The sequence below is a fragment of the Mycteria americana genome, chromosome 7 (assembly GCF_035582795.1).
Source record: "Mycteria americana isolate JAX WOST 10 ecotype Jacksonville Zoo and Gardens chromosome 7, USCA_MyAme_1.0, whole genome shotgun sequence".
Classification (NCBI taxonomy): Eukaryota; Metazoa; Chordata; class Aves; order Ciconiiformes; family Ciconiidae; genus Mycteria; species Mycteria americana.
Genome location: NC_134371.1, coordinates 68,225,044 through 68,243,851, shown reverse-complemented (window position 1 = coordinate 68,243,851; position 18,808 = coordinate 68,225,044). Strand labels below are relative to the sequence as shown.

The following is an 18,808-nucleotide window of genomic DNA, read 5'->3' as shown; positions in this document are numbered from 1 at the left end:
GGTGCTTCCTTGAGTAATTCAGGCAGGATCTGGTCCAACCAATAGGTAGAGTTCAGTACTGAGCAAACAGCAGTCAGACCCATGGGGTGGGGGAAGAAGCATCACCAGGGAAATACGCACCTTCTGAAAATTAACTCCTTGTGCCCAGGAGCAATTCTTGGGGTTTGGAACATCTTCCCAAAACAGTTTCTTCATTCTGAAATATCAGGTAAATTCTGGAGTTGATACTGTTCTCCTATATTCTGTACTGCCGTCATTCACCTTTGCTATGTCAGAAAAGGAATCTGTGCAATTTTATTTACCCAGAACACCGTGACAATAAAACAATCATTTTCGATATTATAGATGGCCAAAATTTAATAGAAAGAAATAAAGAAGTGACATACCAGGTGGCAGTTCTGCAAAATATAAAAGGTACAGGCATTCTTTGCTGAATATGACCCCAACCCACTCTCCACAAAACTCAGAGGGATTTTTTCAATTTGCTTTTACTTCAGACCTTAGTTTGTGATGACAATTAAATATGGAACTCAGAGTGCTTTACAAATTCAAAGCACATGATCCTCATTAACTTGCCCACAAATCACTCTGCAGAAGTAAGGAGTATGTGATACAGGCTGAAGTGATGCTTCCCAGTGAAAACAAACAGCACTGACCATCATCTCACTGCAAGGACACCAGACCCGAAAGCGCAATGGTCTGACTTGTACAAGGTAACGAGCCTGTGCACTCAAGACACTTTAATTCTTGGTGCTGTATTCCACAGAGTCCACTGCCTTTCAGTACATTACATCAAATATATGATAAAAATAACTCCTAGCTTTCCCCAGAAAGACCCTGCCCACCAGTTCAGCAGACAGGCATCATCTAAGCTGCATCACCTTCTTCTAAAGGCCTTGTGGGACTTCTATATGACAGTGAACAACTTACCTTTGGTGCGAAACCAGCAACACTCCAAGCAACAGAACCGAGGCTGAAATAACTATTGGCAGAACCACATAGAGGCTGGCATTATTCTCATTTTCATATCCACCTGGAAATAAAAGGAATTCAGATAACAATGCAGTAAAATAATTTGTCTGCAAACAAATAGTTTGCAATAGGGAAATAACAAACAGTAGAAACAACAGCTTAAACACTAACAAACTTGATAAACAGTTTCCTTGCACATCAACAAACCTTTACCTTGAGAACAAATAGACAAAAAGGAAGGAATTTTTTTAAATACTGAGGTGACTCCTCCATCCCTGTGGGAGGTGCCCACTGCTCCCTTGCTATTAAGAAATGAAATCAGAGTATATGAAATAAGAGAACAGTCCACAACTGGAGAATGAAGAGTCACAGGGACCTAGGATCTCAGCTATTAAATTAGAGGCACAGGAATTCAGGTCCCTCACTCAACTAATCCCACAAAGAGTTTTCAAGTTAAAGCAACTGAAGCCTAGATCACCGTTTATAGTTATATTACAATTACTTTATTACTGACATTTTTTTCTGATAAGATACAGACTTCTCCTGCATTTAAAAGCTACTTTTACAAGCTCCTATTTCATAAACAACATGGAGAAAGATCCTATAAGTCACCTTTGGTAAACTGATCCGTTGCTCTGGATTTGCCAACTCCTCCAGCAAACACAGGGTACAGGCTGAACTGGTACTTCTCAATCAGAATGAAGTGATCTGGAAAAAGGAAATCAGCCTTTTGAATCAAAACTATTATCCTACTTTTACACAATTACCTCCACAGAGGCTCTGGTCACATATCAGAGTTCAGATCAGGCCAGAGAGGGGAATAATGAAAGCCATCTTTTATAGATACATACTTTAATACTGGAAGATTCAAACTATTAATCTATACTGAATAACCTAGCATTATTCTGTGATGGAATTAACATCTTTATGGAGGTATTGTAAAAATTTCTAAGATTAAAGCCAAAATGCAAATGGAATGCACATATCAACTTAGATAATTAGCTGGTGTACTCAATATCCCAGAACTAATTTTACAGTATTGCCAAAAAATGAATACACTCCTGAGCTTCATTCTTTCTTAACCTGATTATTAATGCAACAGTCAATCCTTTACAGTCAGTCCTCTAATGATAATCAAGAATCGCTCTACCGGTCCTTACCATAAAAGCCATCAGAAACAGAGGGGGAAAAAAGGAATCCGACAGCCCAGTAATGCTACATTTTTCTGTTCCATAACAATTAACATAATGTATTATATTTTCAAATGCACACTCACCATAAATATAATATTTACTAATATTTGGAGGAACTCGCACCCATTTTATCTCCTCTTCTTTGTTAAGATTCTTCCATTCAATAACAAAAGATGTTACATATATTTGAGGTGAAAGCGTCCAAATCAAAATCACACAAGTGCTGTTCACTGGGTAAGCGCTAAGCGACTGCACAACGTTCACTGACAGAACAAGGAGAAAACAGCCGTGAATTCCGTGAGCTCAGACAGAGGTGAGCTGAGAGCTGGGTTAGCAGGAGAGGTGTGTACTACAAACTACATGCACATGAATGACTGCTATGGTTTCAGCACTTTATCATTTACTTGTTGAATTATCTTCTATACAGTAAAGCCCGATCTTTAGTTCACATAAAGCTTGCTTTACACCAACTAGTCCCGAACACAAAATAGATCAAGTTTCTTACCAGACATCAAATATCCTGATTCTCACATGCACCTCCTTAATTATCACTCCCTAACCAAAAAATTATCAACAGCTACTGAGCTGTAAACATGTAGCTAGTAAACACACATTAAGAGCCTTGTAAGCTAAATCCTATTGAACCTCTCTAAGTAATACACCAAGATAACAACCCCATCAGACAAACGCTTCCCATTACATACGCTACCAACCACAGGGTTTCCAGAACACGCTTACACACAATATCAGAAAGAATTTTATCCATAAAAATGCTTTAAAAATTGCATTACAGCAGTAAAGTTCCAAGTATAGACAGCAGTTATGTTTCCACAACATATATTTGCATATGCACGTTACACAGCTGAAGTATTCAAAAGCAATAGCCTTTATTTTATTAATAAAGCAGAGTGCAGCCGAATCAATGAAGAGGCTGCTTAGGAAGCAAAGCCAAACCTCTGAAAACTATGTACTCTGGCAGCCCGTCAGGTGAGCAGCCAGAGAAACAAGACCGTATTTCATTTTGGAAACAACAAAACATTCCCTAGCAGGAATGTTGGGTGTTCCCAAGACAAAGTAGATGAAAGATCAGTTCTACAGAAAGATTTTCTTTTTCTTTCATTAATTACTTTATATTCTATCAGTGGAGGTAAGACAGCCCAGTTAAAGACAAGTCTTTTCCCAACCCAAAGATCATTAAGATTTTCATGCGATGGAAATTTCATTTTTCAAATAGCTCTGTTGGTGAGATACAGAATCTGTTTCCCATATACAGCTGAACGTATCATCATAAAACATTTTTTATTCTAACAAAGGGAATTTTATTACAGAAAAAGCTTTGTCCAAAAGCATCACAAGGATTCCTAGCATTTTCCGCATCTCAGAATGGTTACTAATTGGTGTTCTTACCTGTGCTCATTTGCTGTGATAGAGTTAAATTAAAATTAATTGAAGAAACTCCGATTGAATTCATGGCTAAAACTGTAATGGTATGTGTGTGTTCAGTCCATGGAAATGAACAGGTAGTGCCATTATCAACATATTCTGACCACGAGGTGTTTCCCGATGTCTGGTGCTTTACAATGTATCGGCTCACACTGCACAATGAGTGATTCTTCATCAGTGGCTGCAGCAAACATTGGCATTAATTAATTTCCCAGTCTTTGATTTCAAAAGCAAATGTTATTTGGGCAGAAGGCACCACTCCAATTTTAAGAAAACATGACCCAGTAAAGATATTCTATAGACTGGCTACTGTCCTTTTAGCAAAGGCAGTGTAGTCCATTTAAAGACTTAATTTCTTCTGTCTCTCTCTCTCAGAGCTGACACACTGACTTGCTATCTTTCCAGTGAAGGGAGGGCAGGGGGGACAAGGAAATACCAACTTTCAGACTCCCGTAGTAACTCACTGGTTTATGTTAGCATTTTTCAGGATTGCAAAACTAGAACAGATGACTGTTTGCATACTAAACATGGAGAAACAGGAGTGGCCAGTCACCGATGTACTTTTTTTCTCTGCCCTGCATTAACCTTTTAACATAGCTTTGCCCAGTTTACGTGCAGTTACAGTGGTGTTTATACAGGCAGCTGTCTCGGAGTCAGTGGCACATTCTGCTCAGAGATCTCAGTCGGCAGAACTTGGCAGCTGAAGACTGCATCTCTCCTTATAACTTACAGCCTTTGATTCCATGTTATTCATTTTTCTGAGTCTTAGAACAAACTGCATTTTAAGTCTCTGTTTCATAGCATTTGTATAACTAACACTGAAAGTGTAGGCTGACGTGAACGTGGCATACAGCATTGACACTTCAGCTGCATTAGTACAACTCAGACAGCAGGTCTGGTCTCAGCACAAAGGCAAGGAAGCTTGCAGCCTGCCCAGAGGTCTGAGCGCTCTCCTGAAGTAGCAAGGACTATAAGACTTCAGGAATAATGGGATGTTCCACACGGCTGTGATGCAGCCCCACATGCAGTTCAACACGACTGTGGTGCATGCAACTGGACCTGCGCAAGAACAATTTGACCGCAGCCTCAGATGGGTCCAGTGTACAAAAATCAGCGAACTTCAGAAGGCTGGCCTGTGAGCTTCCCAAGTCTGGAAACATGCCTGTTGCCAGTGTACGTCTGTGCTGAGCCCCACAACCTGCTCATCCAGAGCAATCACACAGCACTAGGAAAGTTCCTGTCCTACTACGTGACTATAAACTTGGTAATGATTAGGGTACAAAATCAGGTCGATGTGTGCCAGCTAGCTGCTGGAAAGACAGCCAAGCAAGAGGCAGTAACACAAAAGAAGTCGTATCCCAAGTGCCTTGCATATGAAGTCCCATAAACAGCAACTGCCCAAGTTTGCCTCCCAGGGCAGTATCTGCTTATCGTACTCCCCTTCTGGCAATTCTACCGATGGGTTTTGGATCAAAGTGAAAGACCAAAAGGTAATGGTTCTCACCTTCCACAGGAGCGTAACATTCTTCTGCCTCCTTGCCGGATCTTCAATAATAATTCTCCAAAATTCAGGGCCTTGTAAGGGAGCTGCAAGATTACACAGTTTTGAAATAACACTGTCACACCTCAGTCTGAAACTGGACAGACCATCGGAGTGCACTCTGAAAACACACGTACCTTTGATATCTTTTACAAGAGTATAGGCTGATCTGCTCCAGTTGCTCCAGTAACCTGATCCATCCAGCTCTCTGCACCGGACCTGAACAACATACTCAACACAAAGTTTCTGAACTTTTATCACAGCTGATCTTGGCGCATTTGAAACTTCATAAAGCTGTAACAGAAGTCAAAATATTTAGAGTAAGAGCAAAAGGCTGTTTAGGCATCTGTTAGAGTCAGAATTCCTGAAAATGACTCCACTAAGAAAGGGGCCTAATCAATAATATTCCTTTGCTAGATAACGCAAATGCTTATAACTGTGATTCATTGCATGCCACAAATTCCGCAAAAAACAGCTAACACACTAAATGACAACACTGCAACAATTCATGCTTCAAACTAGATTAAAAAAGACAGTACCTCCCATGCAATTTCTTCCCTGTTCACAGCATACCGAATCTGAAACTTAAGATCGTTGTTTGTAAATACTGGGTTTGTCCAGCTCACATTCAGCAGCCCAACATTCCTGGTGATTTCCGCTTTAACGTTGGAGGGAGGAAGCGGCTTCACTAGAAAATTGAAAGAAAACAAAGAAAAAAAACCCCACTGTAACGGCTGCACTGACATTTCTCATTAAATCCAATCATCATGGTTTACTTTCTTCTGTCCTGAGGGTGGCAGGTAATACACTGTGGCCTCTGCTACTCCAAATAAAGCTGGACTATAATGCCAATGTAACAATTCACCAATGCAGGCTGGCTGGCCCATTCACTGCAGAGAGAAGCATTGCTGACTGAGAAAGGCAATGTTTGTCTAACGGGAAATTCATTCCAACTTTGACCCAAACTAAAATCACCAGAGAAAATCTTAAGCTGAAATATCACAATCAAAGTTTCTTACAGAATATATATTTTATTTAAAAAAAAACCACAAAAAACCATGGGCAAGTTTCAGTACATTTCATTTTAATTTAAACCACAATAGCTTATATCAGTGCTAGCACCTGGTACTTCCCCTACAAACAGTAAAAGATAGAGCCTGGCACAAATGAGGTGCACCACTGTGGAAAGTAGCGGCACACATGGCCCAGACAGGCAGCTCCTATAAAGGACAGCGACAGACATTATGCAACAACTAATGGAAATATTACATTAAGTTTTTATTTTACTCATAGGAAATTCCACCAAAATTGAGGTTCTCCAGCAGACTGAACATGAATGTCACAATGCCCTAGTATGTTAACAAAGCAAAGTTAGAATAAACTTGTTTTGACTAATCAGATGGTAAGTGAGGAGAAAACAACAAAAAAAATGAAATAAGCTTTAAATTTTGGGTGGTGCTAGAATGAGTATGTTTTGGTTTAGTATGATACAGAGCACCTTGCATCCAGTGTAGGTCAATTCTATTCATTGATTTTTATTTAAAGTGATGACTTGAATAAACCAGGCTTCTAAAGTTCTGCTAGAATTCCTCACTGGGCAGCATCGTATGAAGCCACCACCTTTCTCCAAAAGAGCACAGCCAACTGTGAGCACAGACGTGCCCGACAGACTACCACTACAGCTGCCATGCTGACAAGGTGCCAGGTTCTCTTGGCAAATTGTCTAAGCAGCAGAAGTGCAGGATCCCTACCCGCCATCCCTCACACCACCCTCCTTTCTGATGCCCAAGGCTGCCAATAGTTCTCTGATAATCGGCGAACTTGCTTGTCAAAAAGGCACAAACAATCCTCTTTGAACTAGACAGGAGCAACCTTGAAAACCACAAGGCCACCAAATTAATAGTAATAATAGCAATAATAATTCCCATACCCCACTTAGCAATAATGCACTGAGCTTTGCCCTTCCTTCCTGTGACATTCATTTTTGCTTACTCTATTTAAACTTTGACATGCAAAGGATAGTTTGGTTTAATTTATGTTCTCTGTATGCATGCTTCCCCATGCACATAATAGATGTATTTTATTCTGCTTTATTTCATGTAGCACTTCTGTGGTCTAGCTGCCTTGTCTTCTCTCTACATGTGTTCACATTTGGGTCCAAAAATACACAGTCCAGTGAACGCTCTGAGTCATACGCCAGGTAAGACATGCTTTGCCCATTTTGCAGGGTTTGGAAACACTCACACACTGTTTCTGCCTCTTGCTTTTATACAAATTTAAGAGAGTGCTCTATGTGTCACAAAAGAAACTTTGGGAACGCATGCAAAAGTGTGAACAGTCCCTATGATTTTAAATGAATATAGAACTGTGTAAGTAACACATATAGTGCTGCACTATATCCAAGTATAAACTCAACAACTAATTGAAGACTTCAGAAAAATTAGATAACCACGAATCGTGCAAATGAGACTGTCTTTTTAAATATAATGCTTGCATTTTCTGTAGATGTCTTTGCAAAACACCCAAGAGGATCAACATGCAAAACTGGATGTGTCATTTTATAGGTATTAGCTGCAGTTACAATCTGCTCCTGTGCCAAGCAAAATGTATGGAAATAACATTTAATCCAATGTCTTTTAGAAGACAATATCAAAGTTCTTGTGTTTTTATGTTCTTTCCAGAATCTCATTTATTTAAGATGCTATGAAGAAGTACTTTACCTACACCATATAAGGAATGAAATCCAAGGTCACAAGTGAAGAAAGACGTGCACAAATCTTGACCTACCCACATCTGCTGGAACGACACAAGTTGGTGAGGATTCAAGTGTTCCTAGTAAGTGCTTAAACTCTATCCACATGGTATATCCAGATAAAAGAAAAATAGGCTGAAATGTGCACTCAAAAGAATGATTCTTCTGTAAATGGCATTCTTTCACCTCTGATTTTGGAGAAGTACTTGGAAAGTCAGAACAATAAATTCTGCTCCTGAAAAGAGAAGAAAAAAAAAAAAAGGTTCACTTAATACATTGCAACTATAAGCTGCTCAGTAAAATAGAACTCTGAAGGCAATTAAAACAAATGTGTCAATGGAGCCATCTGGGGTTTTTTGATGACTATTTGGACAGATCTTGAACTTGAGTCTGCACTAAATGGATAATAACACTGCAGTGTTCCTACTTAAAGCTTTGGCTCTTAGCCTGAAAAAAGTAGGACATGAAGGCTCCCCCCAGTGCAGAGTCTTTTGACAAGAGACTAACAACAGGAAGAAACAGGTACGACAAGAGCAGGCATCTCCAAATACTCATAAATCATGTTACCTGAGTGGTATGTATTAGCAATAAACATATAAACAGATCTCCAGGCGGGAACATGACTTTCAAAATACCAACTGGCATCCAGGGGAAAGCTGCCACATGGACCAATCGGACATGTACAGTGAAGTCTCCAGGAGATGGAAATCGCATAAAAATATCAGTTCTGGAGGGTGGTATTAAAATCCCACATATAGTCAGTATCGCATCTGGCAACAGAAGAGAGGAGACCTGGACTCTGGATAAAATGGCACTGGATATCTTATTGGTGACGGAAAGGAAAGTTTTCACATTTCTCCTAAGCTTCTGCACAGCTCAGACTTGTGGTAAGAGTGGCCAGATAGGGTATTAGTTATTCAACTGAACCACAAAAGTTACACTTAGCTGAATGTCTCCTCTTCCTGTCAACATAGCTAATACTGATTAAACTGTTGCCTTGTGCTTTGAAGGTTTAGCTTAGCATTTTCTGTTTTTACAGGATGATCATTTCTGTGCTGTTTCTGTTGGCAGCACTGACTGTAGAGGAAGATGTAGTAACAACCCAATCAAAACAAAACACCAACAGCAAAGCTATCACACCACATTACTGTAGAGCGTTGGATTTCATCTGTAAAATGTGATTGCATCAGTAACTAAGAAGAATAGCTGTGTCCTCCTGGAAAACCTGACGTGTCTGATGCCGATGCAACACATCTAACTTCCAACTTCCATCCTGTGGACTTGTCTATGTCTAAGTAAATACTAGCAACTCCAGCGCATTTATGGTGCCTCTTACAATCAAGCTTGGGCAATTAAAAAACCTGACCATTTCATTTGGTTTCAAGCTTGTAAACATTCAAGTTCATTTTGTATTTTTGTTCCCAATATGCAACAGAATCTTCTGCAGATGTGTTTTCATAACTATAAATTTTTAAAAGTCTTATACTTCAACTTTTTGGTAGTCAGTACATTCACGTGGTCCCCCATGATTCCACACACACACTTCAGACCTCACTATTAGCAAACCAAAAAAAAAAACCCAAACCAAACCAAAAAGTAAGATCACAATAAATACTAGCGTCTCGGAAGCATTTTCAGTCTGTCTTAATGTTCACTGTTTGATCTAGCAGGAACACTGTAACCAATGTACAGATTATCACTTCGTATTAGAAAACAACATTTTTAGCTAAACCTGAACAGTAAAAAAGTGGGAATGAAAAACGTGGCAAGAGCAGCATGGTTTTTATTTCAAGCTCCCTGCTCAGCAGGACACTCATTACATTCATATTTGTGAAGACAGTCGAAACAAAACCTACCTTAGCAGTCAGCTAGTCACTAATCCTGCCCTAAAAGCCTCCACTTGAAATCTCAAGTATTCCAGTTATTACTTTAGTCCACAAAATCCTGAGAAATATTCACCTTGGTACTATGATAGTTCAAAACTTCAATCTACCTCCAACAGAGAAGACAGTCCAGCTTTCCAAAGGATTAGGCCTTCAGGGCTGATTTAAGCTCATTTGCCAAAACTTTTGTATATCCAGTCCAGCAGAGCAGTAAAACTAAAGATTTTTTCTGAAGAAGGGTTGTCTGTCTGTCTTGTTTATATAAAGACTAACACAGTTCTAGGAAACTCTCAAGCTCAAAATATTTGTAACTCAAAAGGATTTTTTAGTTTCATGGTAAAACAATATTATCACAGGCACTATTTGTGCACATGAATGAAGATAAGGATGATCATACCACTGATTTAATAATCCGGTTTGTATTTGGCAAACCATAATGTGTTTGCTCCACACCACACCCTAGTTCTCCTGCTCTGTCCACAAGACAGACAAAATTAAACCACCTATCTGAAAACAAGCTAGGCCAAAACACCTGACCAAACCCACAAAAACTAAGAATTGCTCTAGCCACCAAAGTTGCTACCTTCATAAAGCAATATTCCCTTTATGAACTAAGATTTGATTCTCTCTTTACAAGCAAGATTTTTTTCCATCTGGAATGAATTAAATTCCATCCCTGTATTTTTATCTACTGTCTGTATAGAGAAAAGAAGGTACAGAATTACAGAAAAATCAAAGGTCAGATGGAGACCTCAAGAGGTCTCAAGCCCGACCTCTGACTCAAAGCAGGGTTAAATTCAAAGTCAGATGAAGTTGCCCAGGGTCCTGTCCAGTCAAGATCTGAAAGTCTCCAAGGACAGAGATTCTACAGCCCCTCTGGGCCACTGCTCCAGCACTCAGTCACTCTCACTGTGAATTTTTTTTTTCCTTATTTCCTTACAATTTGTAGATACGAGCAACTAGAAGAATAATTTTAATAACTGATACAAGCAAACACATCTACTTTAAGAGAACTGGCTTCCAAACCACATCTGCAGGTTTTATAAATGCTGAAGAACATTGTAAATAGAATCCGTGTAACAGACTCGGGTATTAGGGACATGGTTTAGTGGTGGACTTGGCAGTGTTAGGTTAATGGTTGGACTCGATCTTAAAGATCTTTTCCAACCTAAATGATTCTATGATTCTATCTATGGTCCCCTTTCTGCACACGTAGTTAATACCTCTGGAGTTCCAGTTGGGAAAAAGTCCAGCTTACAGAAACTGAGCACATTTTATAATTACATCTATTCAAAATTCTCTGCTGTAATAGTATTTCAAGAGCAACGCTTTCCAAACATAAAGAGTGCATTAAAAGCTATACATACCTGTAGTATCTTAACTGCAAGGAACTCCCCAGGAGCAATGTGTTTGGGTTTGCAGACCATCTGCAAGTCATTTTAGTTAAGTACCCATCCGTTTCACATGTGATATTGATATTCACATCTAATTAAAACACATTGAAAGTTTATTAATAAAGATATAATTGTTTATACAAAAAACATGCATTACAAGTCATAACTGCTGGATAAAAGCTAACTGGAGTTTAAAATGGAAATATTCTGACCTTACTATTAAAATGCACCAAAATTGTAATTTAAAATCATCTGGAGCCTTACCTACTACATATAATTCAGCGTATCTATGATGACATTCCCTATTTTGATGACAACAGTACAATGCGTTATAGAAGAAATTTCCTCTAGGTTTTGTTGCTTTCAAGTTGAAAAGAGTAACTTTGCTTACGCGATCATTCACAAGCGTATACTGACTTTCTGGGATTTCTTCTGCTAAATTCAGCCACCAAACAATCTTCTTGGACACTACAATCTTGGTTTTGTTTTTATAGATGCAATGAAAGGAAACGTTAGAACCAACACTGGTCAGTATCTTAGGAGGGAAGTACAGGACTTCAGCTACACAGAAGGGGAAAAAAAGGAAAAAAATCCATTGAGATTAGAATCAGAACAAAAAAATATAAAAGCATATGTCAACAGAATATTATTATCATCCAGTTGTATTTCTAAATTTCCTACTTCTTAATTATTATTAATGACTATAGGGGAGACAGGCAGAAATGAGCCCTTGACTGTCTCCCCCCATAACTGATGTTTGTAAATTCTGATAAAAATAATCTTTAATATCCTCAGGCAAACAGGAATTAAATTAGCAGAAAATCACTGGAGGGTACAGTGAAAGCAATACACAGCAGCACAAGGGAAACAGGGAATCATATGGGCTCCTGTGAATAAAATCCTGGGAAACTAGATTAACACTGCTGCTTTTTACTCAGCCCACTTTTTTAAGGCATCAGGTCAGCTTATTTAAACACTGCAACAAGTACTTGCAACCTAGAAAGGCTTAGCTTCTGTAACTCGTCTCACAAAGACATACACCACAAATTTTAAAATTGTAAAATTGTCCTCAGGTAAGTGAGAGAAGATCCAAATAAGAGAAGAGCCATGTTTGGGTTTGGGGCGGGGGGGGAAGAAAAAGTCTAACCCTTTGAACCCTGCAAGGATGTTGAAATCATATGCTAGCTGAAGCATTACTGTAATACTGGAAGATCTATTTTGAGAGAATTGCTATTCAGAGCTGGGGGAGAGGGGGTTGGGGGGGAAAAAAAAAAAATCAAGCTTTCCAGGAGTTACTAATCCTGCTCCTATTGAAGTCAGCAGGAGATTAATGTCTCAAAAACTTGTTTACAGTCTCAGCAGTGTAGTTAATTCCAAACAGTAGCAGTGATACAGTAAGTAATTCACCTAGGCATAAAGACACTGAATTTGCAAAGCATGTAAACATGCATAAGCTCAGCCTCAATCAGTCAGGTACATAGGGAAGCTACAGGTGTTATACACCTGCTGAAAAGGAACAGTTTGCCAGAGATCAACACAAAGCCAGCATGAAAATCCTTAAAAGGTCAGGTTTGCTTTCCGTAGTTCAGGAACCACGTCAGATATTTTCAGGATCTTTCCAAAATACAGGCCTTCTCAGATAGCAGAGCAGACCTACAATATTGTCATTGTCAAACTTTCATTTTAAATATAAACCAGAACATGAATGTACAAAAATATAACTGCCTGATTTCAGTATGTACTCTTCCGGTGTTAATGTGCCTCCGTGAATGCAAGGCAGTGTTCCTGTTACCAGCTGCTCCGCTGCTCCCAGCTGTGCTGCACGCTCCACTGTTCCTCCCTTGGCTCATCCTATCTTTGGCCATCGGAGGCCATACGCCAATTTGAGCTTCCTGCAGTGGAGAAATTAATCCCTCTATGCTGCCATCAGGTTTGTCACAACGGGATCATTTTGCTGATGAGATGTATGTTTAATACAATTACACATCCCTTAAAAGGATTAATAAAAAAATAATCTAACAGTATCTACTGCACCTCTTTTACATCCATATGTCTCAATACACTCACAAACCCTTTCTGAAAATATTAGTATATGTGTATGTGAGAGAGAGAACATGAGTATTTACCCCCAAAAAATTCCCAAAGCTATGTAGTTCTACATATATGCACACACACTTTTTTTTTTTTAATTTTTATATATAGAGATATAAATCCAAAAGACTAAGGGCCAGTTAGGCCTCTAGTCATACATCAGGCATCCTGTGTTTCACGCTCAATTGCCAACAGAGTCTGTGTATTTTCAGCTTTCTTGGAAGAGAGCTCCTTCTACAAAGTTTAGTTATTTCCTTTGTACTTGATTTAAGCACAGACATTACAGTATTTAGCATTCAGTAAGCAGGTGTACGTGTAAGCGCCCAGGTAAGGCACTAGTATTGTCATGTAATAGTTCAGAGGATACCTGTGACAACACAGACCAAAACATTTCCAGTTAATCATAAGCAGAGCATGGAAAAATACAGTGCAAAAAATCCTGACATCTTTAGGCTGACCCAAAACAGCTCAACCTGCAAAGCAAATCAACAATCCTGATAACTGACCGAGGATTTGCCAAATAACATTTCTTTCCCTTCCTATATACTCTGACCATGAATAAAGAGCCATTATGAGCTATCATTTTAGCAGGAGCTACGTTGATATAAGGGACCTCATCAAATCATAAGAGCCTTTTACGTAGTCCAGGAGAGCTCTTACTGTGTGCACCATGTCAGGAACTCACCTTATTTGGGTAGAAAATTGATTACAGTATATAAGATTATATGCTTAACACTAAAGCCCCATGCATTCAAACTGACTGACTGGGGCTATTATGTGGTTTATGAATGGGCCTCAGCATTACAAACCAAGATGGATTATGTTAAATCTACAAACCCAAAACCGTGTTCTGCGCTTTTAGTTCAGCTACAAAGCCTCATACTAAAATAAAAGTTAGAGAAAGCATAGGAGAAAAATCTTGTATTGAGTAGAGGTTAAACGCTGCCAACTCTCTTTTGAAATGGAAAAACTCTTCAAAAAAGAGCTTTTTCTGGGTCTGCAAGCAACAGGGCCAGACAAGGAGGTGTCATGGAGCTGACTGTGCGGTCTACATGCATTAGTCCAGAACTCTTTCAATGCAAGTCTTGTACAAAGGAAAGAGCAGAATCTCAGGCAAAGCCATGCAGAAAGAGAAGCAGAAGGGGAAAGAACTTCCACAGGATTTTTCAGCCCAGCTCATGCATACTGTACCTCCCTGGGTAACACATGCTCGCAAATACTCACTCCACAAAACAAAACAACCTGGGAAATCTGTTCTATTCCCAGTGACTACTTACTGCACATAAGTGACTGCACGTGACCTACCTCCCAAATTGAGATTATATGGTGTGCTCCAGTCACTCCAGAACCCCGGACCATGACGATTCCTGCACCGCACTTGAACTAAGTATGAAGAACCAAGTAGTGTATTGTCTATGGCCAGTGAGCCTTCTAGAGCAATTTGAACCATCTGTTGGATTATCAGAAGCCATTATTGTCGTATAATGAAACAGGAAAAAGAAAGAGACAGAGGGAACCAAAACAAATAGTCTAGAGAGTATTTTTTAGGTAGCAAGTTGGGTTAAAAAAGCTTTCTTCTTTAAATTTACTGTAATTTTGAATGTGGTGGAGGTTGCATACCTCTGTGGAAAACATGTTATTTCATTATGGACTGTTAATTAACAGCTGCTTTTTATTCCAGAGCCAGTTGTATGGTAACAACAGAAAAAGCAATTCACTAATAAAAGCTATAAATATTAAACATATATGCATGTATCATGGAATTTGGGGTTTGCTGAAAGGAGAGAGCTTTGCCTTTAGACTTCACAGAATCTAGCATTTCATCCAAAAAGAAAGATGGGAGTTTGTTTGTAAGACCCAGCAGGACACAGGTCTTTCATCACTGTGTAGTGGCTCCCCTAGTGTAACAGACATGAAGTCCAGCTTGCCAGCTCTACCACACTCTGCTGACGTTTACCAGGGTCTGCTGGACACACCAGCTCAGGAGAAACCGGTGTGCCATGCCCAGCTCCACCAGACCAGCCATGTTGCTTAGCGTACCAGAGCCGCTGCCCAAGGACAAGGAGGGTGGTAAGAAATCCTGAGCTGTGGAAGAGACCCACCGACCTGCACTGCTCCATCGTAAAACAGAGCGAGCAGAGCCGACTCACCTGCCAGCCATTTTGACCTGAATTTGCAGAGATCTTCACTTCATATTGAAGAGGGTATGGCATCAGCACCGGGTCAGACCAGCAGATTCTCACTTGACCTTTCTCTGTCATTTCCAGATGCAGGTTCAAAGGAGGTTCAGGCTTTACTGCGGACAAATTAATTGACAAGTTTACCACTGTGACTGGTGGCAGTAATGGGCTTTTATGGATTCAGAAGTCTCTTTCATGCCTTTTCTTTAAGCTCAGCTTTCAAGAGCTGCTCTACAGCTAGTGTATGACAGACTAATGTTGTGTAATATCACTGGAAAAGTGCACCCTGGCACTGTTATATAGTCAGTTATCAGGACATGCTGTTTGACCTAATATTTGCCTTAAAACTACATGAATTTCTTGCTTGGGCCATGATTCTCCCCAGTAACCAAGCACTAACTTACTTGCTTTGCTGAAAAAAGGACTGAGAGGGATGGGAGTGCTGAGCAAAGCAATTAGCTCAGCTCCTTAAGAGACAGGAGATAATGTCCTCATACTGTACACAAAGAATTTCTAAATACTCCCATCCCTTCTACAGTGATTATGGCTATGAAAGAAGGTCTCCAGGAGAGCTACATTAGGGCAAAGTAAAAATGGAGGGTTTCGGATATTTCCCACAAGGATGAAGAGAACTCTCTGGAGAGGGAAATGGATGGGCAATTTAGAATGATGGTTAGGATTATACTCACTCTTCCTCAGAAAAAGGCAGAGCTTTTAAAACAAAAGGCAGTAACTTCTACACCACACTTTTGTGACTCTTACAATACAAATGGTGTCTGTTCCGCTGATGCCACCTGTTCTACTGATATCATCTATAAGCAAGTACAACTCTACATTACACAAGTATTCATAGCTTTACTTCCAAAATAGTTTTTAATTGAGCTAAATCTTGGCAGAACATGTAATAACATTATGCATTTTTTAAATATACTTCGCTAAGCAGAACAAACTAATTATGTCATTTTAAACACTGGCAGACACAACTCTGAATTTTTAATTTTTTTCCTGTAGCATAATTTAAAAGCATAATTCAAAACCTCTCCTCTTCAAAACTAGCCCACCCAGAGACTTCTAACTTATTCTGTCTGCAAAGCACATCAGTTAGGAAGAAGTTTATAAAACTTCTGTTTTTTTCCCCACAGCTGACAGAGTCCCTGCCTTTTTGAAATTTGCCAAGATCTGCAATAACTGTGCGTATTGGATAGCAACACATATCAAATCCATAATGTCAGTATGGTTTTAACTTGATTAAATAAAGAGGAATGTTTTCCAATTTGGAAAACGCTGGAACTGTATGTGTAAGGAAGAAAGCATCAGGGAGCTGCTTGAAAGAAGAGGTAGTTTTATTTCCTAACTAACTTTAGGAGCAGCTTTCCCCCCACCACCACTTTTTAATTTAAGTCCTCAGTAACACAGATAAATAAGCTCCACCACCACGCCAGACCCAGGCACAGAGCGGTCCTGATTAGAAATGAAAGATCAAGTATGTTGACAGCCTGGCCTTTGCTCAGTATGTTTTTGTACTAGAGCCCAGACAGGCATTAGGCGGCTAAGAAACGTGTACAGCACCACCCTGAGCAAGCGAGACAGCACCAGGAAGCCTTTTCCTGTTCTGTCTGTGCCCTCCTTCTCCAGAAGAGACATCCCGCTGCTGTTCTCCATCAAAAAAGGTTTAAAATATAGGTCAGGCTTACCTATGTCTATGGGCTTGACTGACATCAAAGGTGACCATAGAGGTGTTGCACCAATCATCATCTTCAGCCACATGATGTAAGTGTAGTTGAGGCTTGGAGAAGGCACGCAGCACTCACACTTGTCGTACTCACTACAGTCACACCGAGCAACCATGACAGTCCCCTTCAGAGAGCTCGTAGATACGTCTCCCAGTGAAAGCTCTGATCTACAAGGGAAAAAACAAACCGTAAAACAAAACAAACCAGTATTTCTTTCTATACTCTGTCTCAATAGAGGAGGTTTGTCCATCTGGATAAGGTTTATTTACCAAAAAAAAAACCCCAACCAAAAAAAACCCCTAATGAAAAAATTTAAAAGGCAGTAATTGTAACCAATTGCTTTTACTTTGCTGCCTCTCCCTTTTTAAATGGTTTCCAAGTAAAGTAGTTAAGATGATTTCATGAAAAGTATTCCTACTGTTTGACTTTAAAACAAATGTGTTACAATACTAGATGGTGATACCTGTAGTTTAGTCAGACTAGTTTCTGATTCCTGATGGAAACTATTACTAGACACTTCTTAGGGACACAAAATTAGTTTACCTTACAGTGGACTAATTGGCGGCTCTCTGCCACCCTCACAGAGATTATGTTCTAATTCCTGTTCATGAGGCACTGAAATAAAATCTAAACAATTTAACATTCCTTCCAGCTTCTGCTACAATTAAGCATTACAAGTAATATAATAATCAAAAACAATTATTCAAAACAAGTGAAAAACAAGTTTTGGAATAACAAAAGGCTGAAGAACCCCACCATTCAGAACACATCTTAGTACTCATTTTCAACAACTTACAGTATTTGGGGGGAAAAAAAAAAAAGACACCTGTGTCCTCCAAAAGTCTTAACATTGTGCAGTTAATTCCAAGATACGGCTTTCATTATTTTCATGCACAGCAAGTTTGTTTATTAGATAGTCTGATGTTTCCTAGGAAAGAAAATTATTTACTCACACACATTACTACTATTGTCTTGGACAGGCTCACGGAAAGTATTTAATAAGTAACTTATTGCATTTTGCTTGTATTGCTTCTCAGAGTAAAGCTCATGGAACTATTTTTGACTGAACGTTCAGATTTAGTTGCGGGGGGAGGGAGGTTCCCTTTTTTTTTTTTTTTTTTCTTTCTATTAACACTCCTTCCTTGAGGTTTAACGTACACAGGTTTTGATCACATAATCCACTGCAAAAATTGTATGGTCTAAGATAAACTTTTGAAGTTTTAAACTACTAATAGCTGCATGGACATAATATATGTTTCATAAACAGTTTAATCAGATTTTCTAATAATACAATTTCAATACTTTTTAAATGAAATAAATTACAAAGTAGCATATACTGATAGAAGCAGTCATGCGTTCTGTCTCTTGAGGCTAGCAAATGTTTTATAGGATACAAAAAGACCATACGCATTCATATTGAAATACAGGCCATCACATTTAGTTTCTATCTCTAACACATATACAATTTTCATTGGGTCAACTGCAAGAAGCAGCACAAAGACCCATACTATTTCCTGTGTACACATTAGTACACTGATGCTTTTCATGTATGTTTTACAGGCATTTTTAGAGCAACCCTCATGTGTATGATTACTCTTTTGTATATGTTTTCAATCTCCATTGACTT

General features: G+C 39.2%; 1 protein-coding gene across 7 annotated transcripts in view; it reads right to left on the bottom strand.

Moving 5' to 3' along the window:
- LEPR (leptin receptor) overlaps nucleotides 1-18,808 on the bottom strand; it is a 47,726-nt gene that overhangs the window by 11,578 nt on the left and 17,340 nt on the right. For 6 of the 7 annotated variants that reach the window (XM_075508926.1, XM_075508933.1, XM_075508927.1 and 3 more), the window contains 14 exons: nucleotides 17,143-17,348; nucleotides 15,419-15,564; nucleotides 14,574-14,718; nucleotides 11,442-11,738; nucleotides 11,151-11,268; nucleotides 7,936-8,135; nucleotides 5,688-5,836; nucleotides 5,286-5,442; nucleotides 5,113-5,195; nucleotides 3,573-3,789; nucleotides 2,249-2,428; nucleotides 1,585-1,680; nucleotides 931-1,033; nucleotides 121-196 (listed from right to left, as the gene is read on the bottom strand). In XM_075508926.1, the coding sequence (XP_075365041.1) occupies nucleotides 121-196; nucleotides 931-1,033; nucleotides 1,585-1,680; nucleotides 2,249-2,428; nucleotides 3,573-3,789; nucleotides 5,113-5,195; nucleotides 5,286-5,442; nucleotides 5,688-5,836; nucleotides 7,936-8,135; nucleotides 11,151-11,268; nucleotides 11,442-11,738; nucleotides 14,574-14,718; nucleotides 15,419-15,564; nucleotides 17,143-17,348 (2,173 nt within the window). The remainder of the gene's footprint in view (nucleotides 1-120; nucleotides 197-930; nucleotides 1,034-1,584; nucleotides 1,681-2,248; nucleotides 2,429-3,572; nucleotides 3,790-5,112; nucleotides 5,196-5,285; nucleotides 5,443-5,687; nucleotides 5,837-7,935; nucleotides 8,136-11,150; nucleotides 11,269-11,441; nucleotides 11,739-14,573; nucleotides 14,719-15,418; nucleotides 15,565-17,142; nucleotides 17,349-18,808) is intronic. The other variant, XM_075508932.1, reaches the window with a different exon arrangement.